The 18683-nt window shown below is 34.7% G+C and overlaps 1 protein-coding gene across 1 annotated transcript in view; it reads right to left on the reverse strand.

Moving 5' to 3' along the window:
* The window catches only part of LOC132565004 (PR domain zinc finger protein 1-like), a 50463-nt gene extending 32090 nt beyond the window's left edge, over positions 1–18373 (reverse strand). The window contains exon 1 of the mRNA XM_060229612.1: positions 18301–18373. Within this exon, the coding sequence (XP_060085595.1) occupies positions 18301–18373 (73 nt within the window). The remainder of the gene's footprint in view (positions 1–18300) is intronic.
* Between the last annotated feature and the right edge of the window lie 310 nt (positions 18374–18683).

Raw genomic sequence — 18683 nt, forward strand, 5'->3', positions numbered from 1 at the left:
AATATGGAGCAAAAATAGGACATTATATTCCAACCATTCCCCTTGTCATTCTAAACCCTTAGATGTATACTGTATTTAAAGAATAATACAAATCAAGGAATATAGATACAAACGTCTTACTCAATATATAGGATAAATACTTTTAATCCTTTTGCCTCATCCTTGGATATAGTAATCAAAAAACATACAAACTTTTAGTCTAAAATGAAAAATTAAAATCCGCATATTCAGGAAGTGTTCCAAATACAAGAGTTTTTTTTCATAACTTCCTTACCTTATTTATCATTTGTAAGTAGACCGACATCGTACTGCTGTAGTTCGGACAGTCAAACTCTACTTAGTAGTGTCTCCTTCTAATTTGCTCTTTTAAAATTTAGGATTTAAAAAAATGTATTGACTTGTCTGGGTTTTCTCTCAAATGCACTACATAATGTCAGGTTTTCATTTTTTGGTTTGAATACTTCCTATAAATTTCATTTGATTTCCTTCTCCAAGTTAGATGTTTAAATTCTGCACCTCTTTAAGTACACTGTCAATGAATAAGTCAACATTTGGCAGTATGATCATAAAAGATTTCCAATGTCAAAAGCCTGACAATGGCCCCTTTGATCCCTTTTCTTGTGAAAAGCACTTGCCAGCTAATTGATTTGCATGCCATTTAAAATTACATATCTATCACCACAATAAATGAAAATATTTTTTCTCATTTTAAAATGGATTGAAAACTTTCCCTTAAAAACCAATTTCAATTTCATTTTTCATGTTTGCATAATGACAAGCAATGTTAAGCTTACAAAAGACCCAGAACCTCTTAAGGTCATCTGCAAACAGTAATCTTTATCGGCTGAATGTTTGGATTGAAGTTTTCTTCAACAAAATCATGTTTACAGTGATGTGCTTTTCAATGTACCCAATAATTATAAAAAGTGACTTTGAATCTTGAAAGGGGATCCTACAATAGCATATGTACTTTTAAAAGATTATTTAGAGAAGAAAGTCAAAAAAATCATTTTTTGAAAATGAATATATTTATAACCATTTATGGAAATTTAATACATTTTCATCATCAATTTTAACATGTTGTAATGTTTGACAAAACGATAAGTGTTATGGAGATAAATAGATTTATTATGTAATGCAGAATATACAAGTCCTCTACGATTCGGGAAAGTGACATTTTTTCATAGCCTGTCAGAAAGGCTTACCTGTATTATAACAAATTCTGCAGGATAACATCTATGAGAAACTGAAAAATACTTCAACAGAATTATTTTAACTCAAAACTGAAATAGAGTTTACTAATTAAAGTAGATTTCTGTTGGCAGACTGCATAATTTAAAACTTCAAGGGTATTGTCACATTTAAGTATATAAATCAGTTTTGTATTACAATTTATGCAAATGCTGCAAGACAGAGATGAAAAGAATACAGAAGTTGTTTTACTATCACCGGAACACACAGCGAAGCCGCAATTTTAACAAGAAACACATTTTAATGCCATCAATATATATATAACAAACACAAGTTGAAGAAATCTATGATTTCTACAAAAAATTTATCTGCAAGCAGGAGAAGACCATGCTGGAGATATGACAGGACAGAGACAAGATACTACATGTCACCTGTATCTCCTCCAAGTGTTTTCACCTTTGTCGCTGGTGCTTGCCACTGTGTGATAGTATACGGTAAAAGTCAGTGACAATTTTTACAGATTACCCGTTTATCTTATCACGTGCGCGGTATAATGACTGGATCATCTACCCTGGCCTATCACCAATTACCTGTTGTGTAAACATCTATATATGATAATGTTATCACTATAACCAAGTCATTTCCTTCCAGTCACTTTCAAAATGTTTATATTATGATGTAGAGCAGAGATAGTGCACGGACTCTCGCTGAGGACACCCCATGTCTAGATCACAGAAGCAGCCTCTGTCTAACTGTTATCATTTAAAACACATTGTTGGATGATTCCTACAGTTTAAAAAATCTAAAATAGATGCAAGTGTCAAGTCTATTTTACTTCATGAATTTTTTCCGTATAAATGTCACGATAACTTTTATCAAAATGAAATAAAATTTCCTGCCCATTCAGTGGTAATTTTTTTGTGTTATTCCCTTTTCAATATGATATTAATGTTTTATTCACATATCATACATAAAATCTGGATGTAAACTATGGAACTGTATCACATACAAAGATATAATAAAACACCAGCCTCAAGACCTACTGCCAATCAATTACCTAAGAATTAGTGTTGCTATGTTTCAAAATCTAATTTTCTTTCCTGAAAATAGAATAATAGGCTGAATAAAGCTGTAGAATCCTGGGTCAATAATTCTGAAATGTAATTATGATCACCAACTCATTACATTTTGTCAATACAAACTTCAAGAAATGTGCAATGCATATGTTCTTTGTTGTCAACGGAAAGCAATAAACAAGTTCTATGTCATGTTGATTTCCATTGAATACTTTTGTTTCCAATACACATTTTAACGAAATAGTTTCAACAATCAGATAAAAACTTGAATGATAAAGAGTGACACATTATTCAATAAAAGTCTTTCAAACTATAAACCTGAAATGGCTTACATACCCCAGATAAAGAAATGAAACAAGAGATTTATTTGTCATCAATATGACAAAATCTTTCCAGTAAAATGTTCTAATTGTTGAGAGATTTAAATGTAACGCTACTGAAAGTCAACAAGTGCTGTGTAGATTTAGTTTAACTGAAAGGCTGGCACATCCCAAATGAAATGTATACACTTGACTCGCATTTCTCCCCATGTCGTCTGAATTCCCTTCGATTTTTGGACCTAAACCTGTCAGGAGGGCAGCTTACCATACCTGTGTGCCCCGGTAATCTGCCTCCCTACCCGACCAAGTGGACACAGGCCTAGCGTTACCAGGTAAAAACGCACAGCATGCAAGCTCTGAAGTATCACAGAGTGCCATGGAAAACGCAATCCTCCAGCACTTCTACGTGATGGTATCCGCAATATGAACAAATACAAAAACCTTTATTATTTGCAAATGAATATTTTCTCTTCTATCCAGAGTAAAATTGATTCAAACTTTCAGATAAGGTTACCCCAGAAACTAATGTATTAGACTAAACTGTTGACCGTTCAACACTCTCCCAAGCGTTTTTACCTGTTGTTACATAGTTGATTAGGGGCTGCTGTTCACGGGCTCGGGTAGCTAACGGCCATCAAGTCATGCCAAGTGGCGGATACGAAATGAAACACGGTATCAGATTCTAATGTTCAACAACATTCAAGAGGATAAAATGCTTGCTTAATGACAGCAACTAAATGGTATCTTTCCGAGTGGCTCTGATCAAACTCTAGATAAACACTGTCCAGGGTAAAACTCTCTGCGAACTTCACTTTGAAACTAACTTGTATCAACTTTGTCACAACACGTTGGATCATCACCACGATAAATATCTTTCCCAGTGAAAAAAATTAACCTACCCAGCCTCTTATATCAATAAAAATTTCACACACTGTGTGCACTGGTACACATGGCATTGTCTATGCTGCATCATGTCAGATTTCATATTTGTATAGCTATGTTTCATCGTTTTTTACCTATAACCCATTCATCACCTAAGAATGCCTTCCATGAATACATGTGAATTTTAATTAAAAATTAGACGCATTAGGGCATACGTTTTAATTTTTTTTTCAAATATATTTTTTTAAAACTTCTTAAATCATTATGTCAAGAATCCATTTTTGGTCTTTCCGAAGAGAAAACAAAAGAACAAAAACAAAAAAAGACCAGGAAAAACCAGGAAACATGGAAATATCTATCATATATCTTTTTTTGTCTGTTTCAGTGATAAAAATTCCTTTGTCCAGAATCTACCTAGAACTGGAACGCTGCACAACAAATGATATTAACTCTACATTAGTTTTGTTGTTAGGGTAATGCATAACTGGGGTACCATCCTGCCTCTGACACATTACAATTAAAAGTGGTGATACTTTCATATGTGTGTGACATCTGAAGTATCAGATAACATGTGATATAAACATATTCCTTTCTGATGTGCAGTTTATTATTCAATGCTTATTTAAAATGCATTTATTGTAATGAAGCTTGGAAATTTTATCTACACGAAACATTCATAATGGATCGCAGAATTCTTACAGAAGTCAGAATTCACAGTAATAGTTGCTGTAAGGTAGTAGTTATTCTGTCATGCAATTTTCTCCTCTTGCACTTTGATATGCAATTATACACCAAGGATTCACAATAGAATTTTAACGGTTCTGCAAGACCTTAACAGCTTAATTCATCACCTTCGTTCTTTATGTCTTATTTTATGATAATTTCTGGAAAGACATTAAAAAATACGAGATATTTATGCATTCTCCATTTGTATAAACATCTAAGGTTACAGGAAAATTGCCACAGGTGCCAAACCAAACACTACATCTACTGATTTTTCCCGTTTCCTTATATGACCTCTTGAATAAGAACAAAGTATTAGTGTATGACCCCTGTTAATGACATCACCTATCTCCTGCCCAACGAGACATTCAATCTCTAATTAACCTGTACTTGTGGTTTTACCCACGATGTTTAAATTTCATTGGCTTGACCAGATCCCCAGCGATTGTGTTGTCTATATGACCAAAGAATCAATGGAATACGACCGTATCAAACCATGATCAGGCACTTAAGATCGAATGAGGATAGTTATAAATGTCGCTTCATGATCCTCGATTTCAAATGGCATGACAAAACACGTTCAACACAATGAGGCCAACTCTAGATAATAATTACACGCAGCTTGCTTCTCTCTACCAAGGTGGGGGTTCCTCAGGTCTCAAAACAGAAACCTGCGGTTAAAGATTTTTGACCAATCAGGAAAGTTTCTAGGTGCAACACTGTAACAAAAATGTCACAACAAGGCAGGGATGTACCTTTATACAGACCTACCCATGCACGACAAAATCTTTACCGCTACCTCGAAGATTTACACACAAAATTAGACCATATAGATTTTCAAATAGACAAACGTTTTACCCTACAACAGATTTACGTTGACCTGTTGAATACAGGGTTCAAATGGGGTCAAATAATTGAGGCAATTTATCTGATATCATTAAATAACGGAGAAGACAAAATTTTGTTTAGAAGTTCAACGCTCAGCGAACAGCATTCGTTTCTTTAAAAACCACTATATGGAACACAAACTTATAGCGTTCATTGTATCACAGACCTTTATCAGGCGATAAAGACAAACAGAAAGAAAATAAGTATTAAATTTAGTACCTTATACCAGCTTTTGTCACCAAGTGAAGAATTCCTATTGAAAAAAACCAAATGAAGATTTTGAACAAAAGCTTCCAATCAGGCTCCAGAGGCTTTGTATAGTCGTTCATTATTAATCCTCCATTTTCTTTTGCATATAAGACATATCAGAATATCAGGATAAGACAATACCTACATGGGTTTTTTTTTTCGTGTGAATCACTTCATGTTTTTGAAAGACGGGAGATTTACCGATTAATTTTTATAACGGAACAGAAAAAAACTACTCTACGGCATGAAAAGCTACTCAATGTTTCATAGAACACAAAATCTTATACACATCAAGTGAAGGATATTCTTTAACAAATCTTTCCTGTAAAGTAACAAATAGAAGGTATACAGAGAAATCCTACTCAATCAACTGGAAAGAAAACTTTACGTAGCAGTAATGTTTATTTTTTATGAAAATAAAAACTAGAGAATTATGGCAATGATGGGTCAATGATAAATGCTTACATTTTTAACGGACGGTACAAAAAACACACCTTCACATTATATCAAAACCTGTTTAGTTTCACTTTAGCCATTCACACTCCCATTCTGACTAAGATTTGACAATTTCCACCCAAAAGACACCAACAATTACGATAATTCATCAGAATAACTCCGGCTGATAAGAACGTCCTAACCTATTTTTCGTTTCTATTTTCCCTTCTGCACAGTAGGAAGTTCTCCTACTTTAAGAAATATACATACATTTTTCATTTTTTAAAGCACTGCTATCGCAGCGCAAGTGAAGTGTCGGCAGAATATGACAGTGTATTAGGCTTGCTATCGGATTTCTGCTGGTTGTAACTCCACAGGCCATCTTTCACTTTTACTTACTATGGAGCAGATGATAGTAGTTAGATAGCGTAACATTTTGGCAGGAATGCTCCGGATATTGGGACAGCAGAGAGCAGGGTAAGGGACCTGGCAGCCAGCCTGACCCCTTGTGAGATAAGTGTCCCTACCCCCTACAGGGCCCAACCCTCACCTGTTCCCTCAATCCGCCTGATGGCACACAAATTTGATTTTTAATATAAATGTTTTCTGCTTCAATTTCCTCGCGTAATCTGACAGAGAATCTATCTTGACTGTTGGGTGAGCACCTCACTGTGGGGATAACACATGTACTTTCATTTCAAGCCCCGGCCGGACGGCAGGAGGGCCTATAAACAACTTCTGAAACTCTGACATACTATGATAATTTTTTGATAAGCTAATACCCTTTAAACACTTTATCAATATATTTCCTTCCCGTAATTTTTTAGGCTTTAAAGTCAAAAGTCAAAGAGGAATTGCGAACCCAAACGAAAAAATGCGGACTGCTAGCTGTCAGACCTCTCTAGTGATTCTGTTTTAAGTCCACAGTTCCTCCGCTGAACTGTTTCATCCGATTCTGAAGCAAAGCTTTCAACAACATGTTGTTAGTTGCTGCAAGAAATTACTGTTGTTTCTTGGGCTTAAGATTACCAAGATGAAGTGTTATCTCATCTTGTCAAATTATTCAGCAATATGGAAAGTGAAAATTTATCTTCAAATTCATCTTGAAGAACAATGTTTGCACTCATTTAGTCTAGTTAAAAATACTGTATGAAAACTCAATGACCCCAGTTCAGGTCCATTAGCGCTTTGATGGTAGGGTTAGTGCAAGGGCCAGTTACTGGTCTTATAAATGGAAATCAAGAGATAAAGTACTGGAGTAACAGGATAATCCCACTGCCAGTTCATACCTCTATAATAAGAAGCATGTTTTACACCAGATAAATCTGCACGCTGAATTTGTGTATCAATTCAGTGCTGTTGGGCTCTCTAACATACACTATGACAGCAGGATTCTGAACCTATAGAAGTAAACTTCCTCTTTGGTAAAAAAAACCTATACTTGTAATGAAATATCAAAATTTAACATATCTTTACAAACTGTTATCCTGTTGAGGACATTTGCATAAAGAACACACCTGTTGCATAACATACTTTGGTAAATATCAATACGCAGGAAACTGATTAAAGGGAGTATGCTAATCACTTACATCCATGTGTCGCCTGTACAGTGATCAGTAACAGGTTTAACCTCCATATAGAGGTCACCTGTACAGTGATCAGTAACAGGTTTAACCTCCATATAGAGGTCACCTGTACAGTGATCAGTAACAGGTTTAACCTCCATATAGAGGTCACCTGTAAAGTGATCAGTAACAGGTTTAACCTCCATATAGTGGTCACCTGTACAGTGATCAGTTACAGGTTTAACCTCCCTATAGAGGTCACCTGTACAGTGATCAGAAACTGGTTTAACCTCCATATAGAGGTCACCTGTACAGTGATCAGTTACAGGTTTAACCTCCATATAGAGGTCACCTGTACAGTGATCAGTTACAGGTTTAACCTCCATATAGGTCACCTGTACAGTGATCAGTTACAGGTTTAACCTTCCTATAGAGGTCATCTGTACAGTGATCAGTAATGGTTTAACCTCCATATAGAGGTCACCTGTAAAGTGATCAGTAACAGGTTTAACCTCCATATAGAGGTCACATCTGTACAGTGATCAGTAACTGGTTTAACCTCCCTATAGAGGTCACCTGTAAAGTGATCAGTAACAGGTTTAACCTCCATATAGAGGTCATCTGCACAGTGATCAGAAACAGGTTTAACCTCCCTATATAGGTCACCTGTAAAGTGATCAGTAACAGGTTTAACCTCCATATAGAGGTCATCTGTACAGTGATCAGAAACAGGTTTAATTTCCCTATAGAGGTCACCTGTAAAGTGATCAGTAACAGGTTTAACCTCCATAAAGAGGTCACCTGTAAAGTGATCAGTAACAGGTTTAACCTCCATATAGAGGTCGTCTGTACAGTGATCAGTTTAACCTCCATATAGAGGTCACCTGTACAGTGATCAGTTACAGGTTTAACCTCCATATAGAGGTCACCTGTACAGTGATAAGTTACAGGTTTAACCTCCCTATAGAGGTCACCTGTACAGTGATCAGTTACATGTTTAACCTCCATAAAGAGGTCGCCTGTACAGTGATCAGTTACAAGTTTAACCTCCATATAAAGGTCACCTGTACAGTGATCAGTAACAGGTTTAACCTCCATATAGAGGTCACCTGTACAGTGATCAGTTACAGGTTTAACCTCCATATAGAGGTCACCTGTACAGTGATCAGTTACAGGTTTAACCTCCATATAGAGGTCACCTGTACAGTGATCAGTAACAGGTTTAACCTCCCTATAGAGGTCACCTGTAAAGTGATCAGTTACAGGTTTAACCTCCATATAGAGGTCATCTGTACAGTGATCAGTTACAGATTCAACCTCCATATTGAGGTCATCTGTACAGTGATCAGTAACAGGTTTAAACTCCATATAGAGGCCACCTGTACAGTGATCAGTAACAGGTTTAACCTCCATATAGAGGTCACCTGTACAGTGATCAGTAACAGGTTTAACCTCCATATAGAGGTCAAAAGTATGGAGTATCAAGTTTGAAATGGGATCAGCAAATCCCACTTTTAGTCCATTCTGATGATCATGCAATGGAATACAGCAGGTCATTTTTTGGGCTCTCTGATGTCCCCTGAACAGAAGACATCGGAAAAATAATCCGTTACCTGCAAGGGGTGCCCCACAATCAGTTGTAGAGAGATACAGCAGTGGTATTCTTTCCCCACCTCCTGCATGAGTAAGGTCATCTGACTTGTTAAAGAGAACACATACAGCTTATACCTCCATATAGAGGTCAACTAGCGACCATACACATTTATTCTTGCTCAATATAGAGATTAAATATTATAAGGTATCTCTCAAGGTATGTTATGTGACCCAAACTCAGGGTACACCTCCACACAGAGAACACTTGATAGTGAAATCTCTACATAGAGGTCAATTGTTACAGGGTCCAAATCCATAGTACACCTCACAGAGAACACCTGTATAGGGAAACCTCTATATAGAGGTCAATTGTTACAGGGTCCAAATCCATAGTATACCTCACAGAGAACACCTGTATAGGGAAACCTCTATATAGAGGTCAATTGTTACAGGGTTGTAATTCAGGGTACACCTCACAGAGAAAACCTGTATAGGGAAACCTCTATATAGAGGTCAATTGTTACAGGGTTGTAATTCAGGGTACACCTCACAGAGAAAACCTGTATAGGGAAACCTCTATATAGAGGTCAATTGTTACAGGGTTGTAATTCAGGGTACACCTCACAGAGAACACCTGAATAGGGAAACCTCTATATAGAGGTCAATTGTTACAGGGTCCAAATCCATAGTATACCTCACAGAGAACACCTGTATAGGGAAACCTCTATATAGAGGTCAATTGTTACAGGGTTGTAATTCAGGGTACACCTCACAGAGAAAACCTGTATAGGGAAACCTCTATATAGAGGTCAATTGTTACAGGGTTGTAATTCAGGGTACACCTCACAGAGAACACCTGAATAGGGAAACCTCTATATAGAGGTCAATTGTTACAGGGTTGTAATTCAGGGTACACCTCACAGATAAAACCTGTATAGGGAAACCTCTATATAGAGGTCAATTGTTACAGGGTTGTGATTCTGGGTACACCTCAAAGATAAAACCTGTACAGGGAAACTTCTATACAGAGGTCAACAGTTACATGACCTAGATTCATGGTAAACCTCCTCAGATAGAACCCCTGTATAGGTAAACCTCTATAGAAAGGTCAACTGTTACAAGGACATGATGATTGAAGACGTCATTATAAGACCCATTTGTTTAAAAATCAGTTTCAATTTTACCCATTGACCTTTCAATTAGTGCCATGACAAGCCTTCAAATAAAGATCTCTGTGTCACTATTGATAGCAAAGGTGAAAGGTCAGCCAGGTACATCATTGCATACCTATCTTATATCATTCACATTGTAAAACAACAAAAAGACCCATTACTCACATTGATATTAACAAAATAATTTTACAACTTTACTGATAATTATGAAATCATCTTAATGACAAGTTAAATGGTTTGACAAAGAAATGAAATTATCACCATGATATAAAAATTAATGTGTTGAGTTTTTGACGGGGTTTAAACTTCGGAAATTTTAAAATGTTACTGACAAGTTCAACTTCTTTTCAATTCACCGATCCTAATTATTTTGTTCCCTCTCGAACTGTTCTACACCCTATATCTGTACAATAGTGTAATTATTACTAGCCTGGGGTTGCAGTTTGATCCAGCCACAGATAACTTGGCCAATTTAAACCAAAATGGAAGACAGTAAAAACTATCCCCAATGCAGGTGTCCTTTGGGTACAGGATCACTGGCTCCCCCCTCCTCCCATTATCTGATATAGGATAATCCCTTATCCCTACATCTACCAGAGTCATTTTAAAACACAAACAAAATCCTGAAGCATGAAATCTTCCCTAAAGATAAGACAATGAATGTTAGTGTTAGAATAACAGAATTCTTTCTCTTTTATGGGTTTATTTAAAATTGATTATGTTTAAACAGGCCATGGTTTAAATATGTAGATTCAACTGAAAGAGTTCACTGTGAAATGTCTTGGTTGACAAATTATTTTCATTGTTGTGTGAATTACATTTAGATTGATAGTGTATTGTTCACAGTTCACAAAGGTTGAAATGTGTTTGGGAATGTATTAATTAGACATTACATTAATCCTGACTCGTGTCAAGTACTTCAAAACAAAAGGAGAACTAACTGGTACATGAGATACATTCACAATAATCAATCTGATTTAAAAAAATTGATTTTCTAAAACCATTTATCATTTATTATAACTTCATCAGCATTTTTCTTAGTTAAACCAAACAAGTGAAATATTTCAGCAATCTTTTCTCCTGTAGAGATGTATTATTAACAACTAACAATATCAGCAGTGAATATTATTGACAATAACCAGGTTCTTATCAATATAACTTAATCTGAAATATGAGAAAATATTAACAAATTAACCGGAATCAATTTATGGGAAGATTTTCTTACATTAATCGATAATGAATAATCAATGACATAAAAATGAATTATTGATGCGTTAAATTGTCTAACCTGTATTGCGGACAGATTTGGGGTGCATTTCCTGATCACAGGTCCGAGATCTTGAAACTGGTGATTTGTCTTCATGTGAATCTGTTTTATTATCTTTCTCGACTTCTAGGAGCTTCATTTTATCACGCATCAGTTTACTGGGTATCAAAATCATTTTCCGTTCCTCTATATACATCCAGGCTTCCTCTGATACTTTTTAATAGTTTGATAAAAATTAAGCACGACCCAATGATCTCTGTGACATGCCAATTACTGTCCCACCAGGAAAAAAATCACCACAGCTGATTCGTTGTGTATAATAGCATTGAGCAAACACTAGGTGGGAAAGCGACTGTGAAGGTTTGTAAGGATGTCTTCTGACTACTCTCACATCCACGGTCTCTCATGTATACACCCCGGGTAAGAAAGGCCGTTTAATCGACCGAGACCACACAATTCACGCTTTAGCTATTCAATGAAAACATTTCGGTACAATTCTCTACACCAGAAAAAAGGAGCTTTTAGTAGTGTCCGATCGTCATAAAAGCAAACAATGAAAAATGAGTTTAATCGTTTAATATTTCCATAACGATGGTCATCTCATATAAAAGTTAGCTTAAAAACTCAATCTTTTTATTATCTTAACTTCTTGTTCCTTTCACCTGCTGCTAATGCTAATTTAAGTAGATAATTATTCTGTGATAGAGTCTGCTGCAGTACCTTTAGAGAGTTGGTCCCATAAATACCCTCAGATAACGTCCTAAAACCCGAAACTAAATCCCTATCACACCTGAGTAATGATATATTTCACCAGTATCTCTTAATACCAAAAAAGAGAATTATGAAAATGAAAGGTTGAAAGGGAAAATAAAAAAGTCTTCATAATATTCAAGATATTGCAGATAATGACATTTGATGTCACCGTAGCTCATGAACATTTAATGGTGAATGAATTATGGGCCATATATCTCCCTGATAGTTTAACGCTGTTTAAAGATGTCAGGAAAGCGAAAAGATAGGATCATTTCAGTCGAGTCAGTCTAATTTACCGGTAAGAAGGCTGCATATGAAATTAAATTGCAACAAAAAACGTTACTTTCCTGTCAGCAAGGGTACTAGTAAGAAAAATTTACATTTTGCTGTAAAACATTTAAAAAAAAAAATAAAATAAAAAGTTTGACACTCTTAAGAAAAATTACCACATAGAAAATATAAATTTTCCCTGAACATTATCAAGTCATCTACTTTACTTATCCTAGTTTTATCAAGTAACGGCCATTACCATAAACAAAGAACATTTAATAAAAATAACGACAGGGAACATGGTCTGACAAATCGTCATCCATCTTGTCGTACGTCTCTGGCTCACCCAGACTTAGACAAGAATGGAAACAAAACCATATCTCTCTGCTCGTAATTTCTGAAATACTTGAAACTCTATATCTCATCAAAGACTACACTCATCTTCCATATGCAAATTATGCAGAAATGAAATTGCTTTTTTTGTTTTTTTTAGTTTTTTTTTTTTTTTACGGTTAGTGGTTTATAAAATGGACATCCAGCGAAAAATTTGTGTAGCTCATGGTGTTAATTTTTATTTTCATAATCGTTAAGGTTTGGATACAATAGTTGAAAGGAGTAAGAAATTTATATCTTCCTTCCCTGTCTCTTTTCTATTTAATGTGGTCATGGGTTGTCTAAATATTCTTTAAAATAAAAAGAAACACAATTACAGATGCTTTTAGCTAAATAATGAAATTTGTTTTTTCTAGGAATCACAACTAAAATGAAAATTTCTAAGAAACAGAAAAATGAAATGAAATATTACTTCCTTTTAGTAGAAATTTCTTTTCTATTTTAAAATTAAGAAGATTTTCTAAAAATATAAAAAGATTTGATGGAAATATCGTTTCTATTTCAGGTTTAATGAAAACCTTGTCAAAGATGATAAAGTTTCCTCTGTTATATAAAAACAGACACCTGACATGTAAAGAATGTATAAGGAATCAATAGGTTAAAGAAATCCATGTCAAAAGAATGAAAAGTCTTTTAAAAAAATGCTGGTAACTTAATCAATCATATTGAAATTCCTTGGTTGTACGAGGCCTGTGGTTTGTCATCACTGATCAGTGTCTTGGTCAATACTGCGTTTTTATTCTGTGTAAAGTGATGGTCAATCCATCAGTGTCCACTACAACACAGACCAGTCACCTGTCACTAGAAAAGACTTCTGCTTAACTTTTCAGCATCATTAAAAAGTAACATGATCATCCATGCAACTTTTAATTGAGGTACATGGTATAAAAAAGGAAAGAGGTTCACATAAGCAATAATTTCGATAAATAAATAATTAAATGTGAAACTAGAAAGAATATTTTACAGCATTTAAACAACAGTAATTTTATTCCAATAATGAAAATTGTACTGTCATTTTTTATTTGTCAATAAAAAAAAAAATGGATCCCTATGGACTGCAATACCCCTGTGAGTGCCCCATCAAGGTTGACCTGTACTCAGTTTGTGTTTTATGATAATGTAACATGTGATGATGCTCTAGAGTTTATGCTTTGGACCAGCTGGACCCGAGTAAAGACAGTTGCCATGATTACATGGTAACTAAATAATATGATTGCTTGCTCAATCAGGTGTAAAACTCATAGAGAAGTCCAGACTCTGCCTCATTCCAAAGTCATTAACTGTCTTCAGTTAATTACATTTTTATTTACACCATAATCTTGTTTTGCTTTTTATTTGAAAACTTCATTTTTTTTTATTGGTCCAACAAAATGGCCCCTTCACTTGTACTGTAACTACACTGCTGCTCCCTTCCTACCACATCAAAAAAATGTCTGTAGATAAGTTCCTCATCAATTGTTATTTCATTAATCTTCTCATCTTTTCCATCTTACTAACTGATGTACGAGACCTTCCAGGTAATCCTATCCCCTTTCTTTATCTCTCATTCTCTCCCTCCTCCATTTCTCCACTATTCACTTCTATTTCTCCTCCTCCCCACTTTTCTCTCTTCATCAAATAAAACATATTTGTATTTTCCCCAGAATTTTTATATAAAGAGAGAAAATTAATTGTAACAATATCTTCAAAAATAAAATCTCAATATACATGTGTAATTTTCAAATGGATCACACATCCCCATTGTCTTCATTTGATCCTCATTATCAATGAGTTATCTTCCCCTGGTGCTGAGGTGAAGTTGGTGCAGAAAGATGGCCACTTTTTGTACCAAACTCTTCTTAAGTTTTGATCGGAACTGATACCATCCCTAAAACACAATGTCAAATCCCTTTCATTTCATCCACTCCCAACCCCATCAGAGTACTTTGGATTGATACCATGGACAGCTAAACAGAGACACGAGTGGGTCAAAGAGTTATTTTAAATATCACGTTTATAAAAAGAAATAAATAAGAAATTAAGAAGCAAGAGTTTTTACTAAAGAGAGGTTTATCAGTGTAACATTACACTAAACAGTGTAATCAGAGATCAAACGGTGATACTGACCTCCTCTCGAGTGATCTTCTCTTTTTGTTCCAGACATGGCCTCACATTCTGGATCGTTTTCATTCTCTTTTATCTTTTTGGAGGCATGTTCTCATACTCATCGAACCAGGTGACAAGTTTGTTTTCAGATAAACATTATAAATAAAAGTGCTTACATTTTTGTTGCTTTGTAAGAAAGTAATCTGACATAGACTTTTCAGTTTCTTTATATTCATGAAGGCAATGATTTTGCTGGTCATCCATAAGTAATTGTATGTTTTAGGTCTTTGACACAAGATTTTAATCAGTTTTCTGTTTCATTTGAATAGTATACTTTTACCTACAAATGAGATTCTATCAGTTTTCTGTTTCACAACCTATCTTTTGTTTCTGAGAATAACAAAGCATCGGGCGACTAAAGGCTGTCCCTCATACAACACCAAAATGTCATAGAGTTGATTTCCTTTGAAACCAACAGGAATCTATCTGTACCTGATGAAAGCTAATACAAATCTGTACGTATCTGTTTCAGAAATCCACTCCACTTTTACCAGGGATACCTTACCCTTGGTAACAAACAAGAAAAAAGATGTAAATGTGATAGAAATCTGAAATTTCGTTTTTCCTCCATAACTTTTTCTGTGTCATCACAAATAGACAAAACTGAAAACAAGTTGAATACGTTGTCGGGTCTCGAAGCCAACACATAAACATTCCACTATGAAATTGGAGCCAGTATTACTTCCATCCTATTTTCTCATAAAAAGTGAAAAGCTTGAATTTAATTTAAAGTTTGAATAGTGTTTGTTGCATTGTTGAAAAATGAGCCATTTATTAGAACATTAAGCTGGCTGGGTAGATTATCACTTCACAAACAAAATAAAACCTTATTTCACGATGAATCAACTAAAAGTAGGATTTTCTTTTATCCTAAAGTAACAAATATGAGCATTTGATAGTCTAAATTTGTAGTTGTCTAGCCTCAACAATAGCTTAAAAGATTACTTTTAATAAAGCACTAGATAAAACAGTCTGAATGACAGTGATCTATATCATCAGGAAGTTTCTACATATTCATGTACTTAATGGAATTCATTTTAAATTCTTTAAAAAGGTATAATTTTTCTCCCATAACTTGTTTTCCAAATTTTCTCAGGATTTTCGTCACATGCAAGTGAGATTATTATACGATAACTGATCCAAATTCTCAGTCCGTAACCTATTCCTATGAAAAACAAGTTTATCGGCACGCTACCACAAATGCTGTCTCTTTTCATGTTGCTTCATTTCCTCCTTTCAATCGAAACTTGTCACCAGAAAATACCTCCATTTCTGAAGATGTACATGAGCAACACGATGAACAATGGCAAAGTATTTTGATGTCATCACATAGGCTAAATGTCTCCGTTTCTGTTTCAATGTATTGAATGGTGAAACCTTTTATCAAAGACAAACAAGAGATATTCTCACCATCATGTTACACAAATTTCTAAAGCTGCTAAACCTGATTCCGAGTCTACTAAATCAGATGAGATGAAAATCTCTCAAGAGATAAAGGGTCTTCTTCAAGGTTCAGTACTTAGCCCTTTCTCAGGGGTGTTTCATTACCCTGTTAAAAACCAATTACATCTACAACTTTTACTGCTATTGTTTCTATTCCTCTTTAGAAATACACAGGTAATATCAATTACACATTTTGAAAATAGCTCTAGAAAATCACAAATACATTAACTTTCAATAGCCATGTTTTAAAATGTCTACAATGTTATTCTAACGATCACTTTTTTCATTTTATCTATTCACTCCCTTAAATACCTAGGTGATGTTCAGTTTACTCTGAAAATTTTAATCTTTTTGAAATCAAAATATGCAGTAGTTTATCTTATCCATCGTTGAAATAGAAGATGATTATTTATAAAAGAAGTTCAGAACTCTCTTTTGTACCAAATCTTATTTTCCTGAAGAAGCCCGAATGTTCAGGCGAAACCGGTAGACGTATTAATAAAGTTATCACACCAAAGATCCTAAGTTTGTTGCGATTGACCGCACCCCCTTCTTAAATCTTATTTCTGATTCCCACATAACAAGATGTCATTTTATTTCCCAATTCTGACATACCAAAATGTATACGATTCAAAAGTATTACAGATCTTTGCCTTTGATACTTGTTCATAACACTGAATAAAAAAATATCCAACCTTCAGATGAGGTTTGAAAGCTAAACACAATACTTCAATATGAAGGTGTGAAATGTGTTCACTTACAGGGAAGCTATTATTGAGAAGACAAAAATTTTAAAAGATAAAATGAAATTTGACTGAAACAGATATACTTCTTTACTTATGAAACCTAACAAGTTTGTGCCATTAAAACAATGAAATTCAAATTGTTTTTATTTAAAAGTTTCCTGCTATGAAAAAAGAGTCAAACTCAGAAAGGAAGGAAAAAATAGTGAAACAATATTTTTTTGTTTTGTTTTCAAAGCTTTGAAATTGTTACTGTATCTATGTATACGTAAATGATAGTTTTAAAAGTACGTCAAAACCCGAGTTTGCTTTTTTTTCTCCATTTCCCTGTAGACATGCTTATAATAGCAAGGGAAGGTTGTGTCCTACCATCTGATAGCTATGTTGGTCAGAGATAGCAATCAGAATACTGATTGTCACCATCATACAGACCAGGGAAATTAGTACTTTTGATAAACTTAACAGATATTTGTACGAAACTCCTGGGAAATGCCTTTTTTTTGTAACCTACCTCTCCCCTATTGTATCTGAGAACACTTGCTAGTACTTTGCCCTAATGTTTTAATCTTTTACATATGGATACGCTGTTTCAATTAAAATTTTCTAAAAAGAAATTCATTTCCGTTTACTAGTGCAGGGTTTGAAAAACATCCTGACAGACAGATCCATATCTAAAGCCAGCCACTGGATAAACCACAAAATTTTGTAATTTTATCTGAAACCTCTATCTGAAATTTAAAGGATTTGGCAAGAATTTAGATAAAAAGATTTAAAAAGGATTTACAAAAATATTACTTGTTTACATGGAATGAATATACTGTATTTCTTACTGATTAATGACCATCCATTTTAATTTTTGTGATAATAGTTTGCAACAAATAGATGTTTCCGAAATGATTTCTTTCAACATGGAATAAATTAAATTAAAAAAATGAATGTTATATATTCTAAAATAAAAATCGTTTAAGATAACCGTAAGCCATCAGATCAGAGTAATATATACAATTTCATTAAAACTAATTAATGCACATTTTAAACTAATCAAGCCCATGATTCCGTCCTTCATCTTGAATTAAACAATTCCTTTGTGGGTCTGAAGTGATTTACACTTCATTCTTATTCTTAGCTGTCAAATTAAAATGATGAAAATGACAGAGAGACAAAAAAAAAAAAATAAATGAATGAAACCTACTTGTTGGCTCTTCTGATTGGATGACCTGACTCCCCTCAGCCAGTGTAGCCGATGCAGGTGTACAACCAGCCATGACGGAAATCAGTCCGTCCACTCTCAATCCAAACCCCACCAAACTGTGACCACTGACTTTATTAACATTTTATATTGAGCATATAGCTTTACACTTCATTGAAATCTCAATCTGAAAATCTTTGGGTTCTTCGTTCGTTAAAATAAGATCACTGGTAACATGCAAGTGGATAGTGGTGTAATTCGATCGGGAAGCATTGTCTCGTGACTATTGACCGGTAACAGCCAAAGTCGAACTGATCAACTGTAGCCATTTTCGACTCAAGATAATACACGCCTACTTCACAATAGATTACAATCATCTTCCCTGA

This window comes from Ylistrum balloti, unplaced genomic scaffold, assembly GCF_031769215.1.
Source record: "Ylistrum balloti isolate Yb309-2 unplaced genomic scaffold, AGI_CSIRO_Ybal_v1 Utg369686, whole genome shotgun sequence".
Taxonomy (NCBI): domain Eukaryota; kingdom Metazoa; phylum Mollusca; class Bivalvia; order Pectinida; family Pectinidae; genus Ylistrum; species Ylistrum balloti.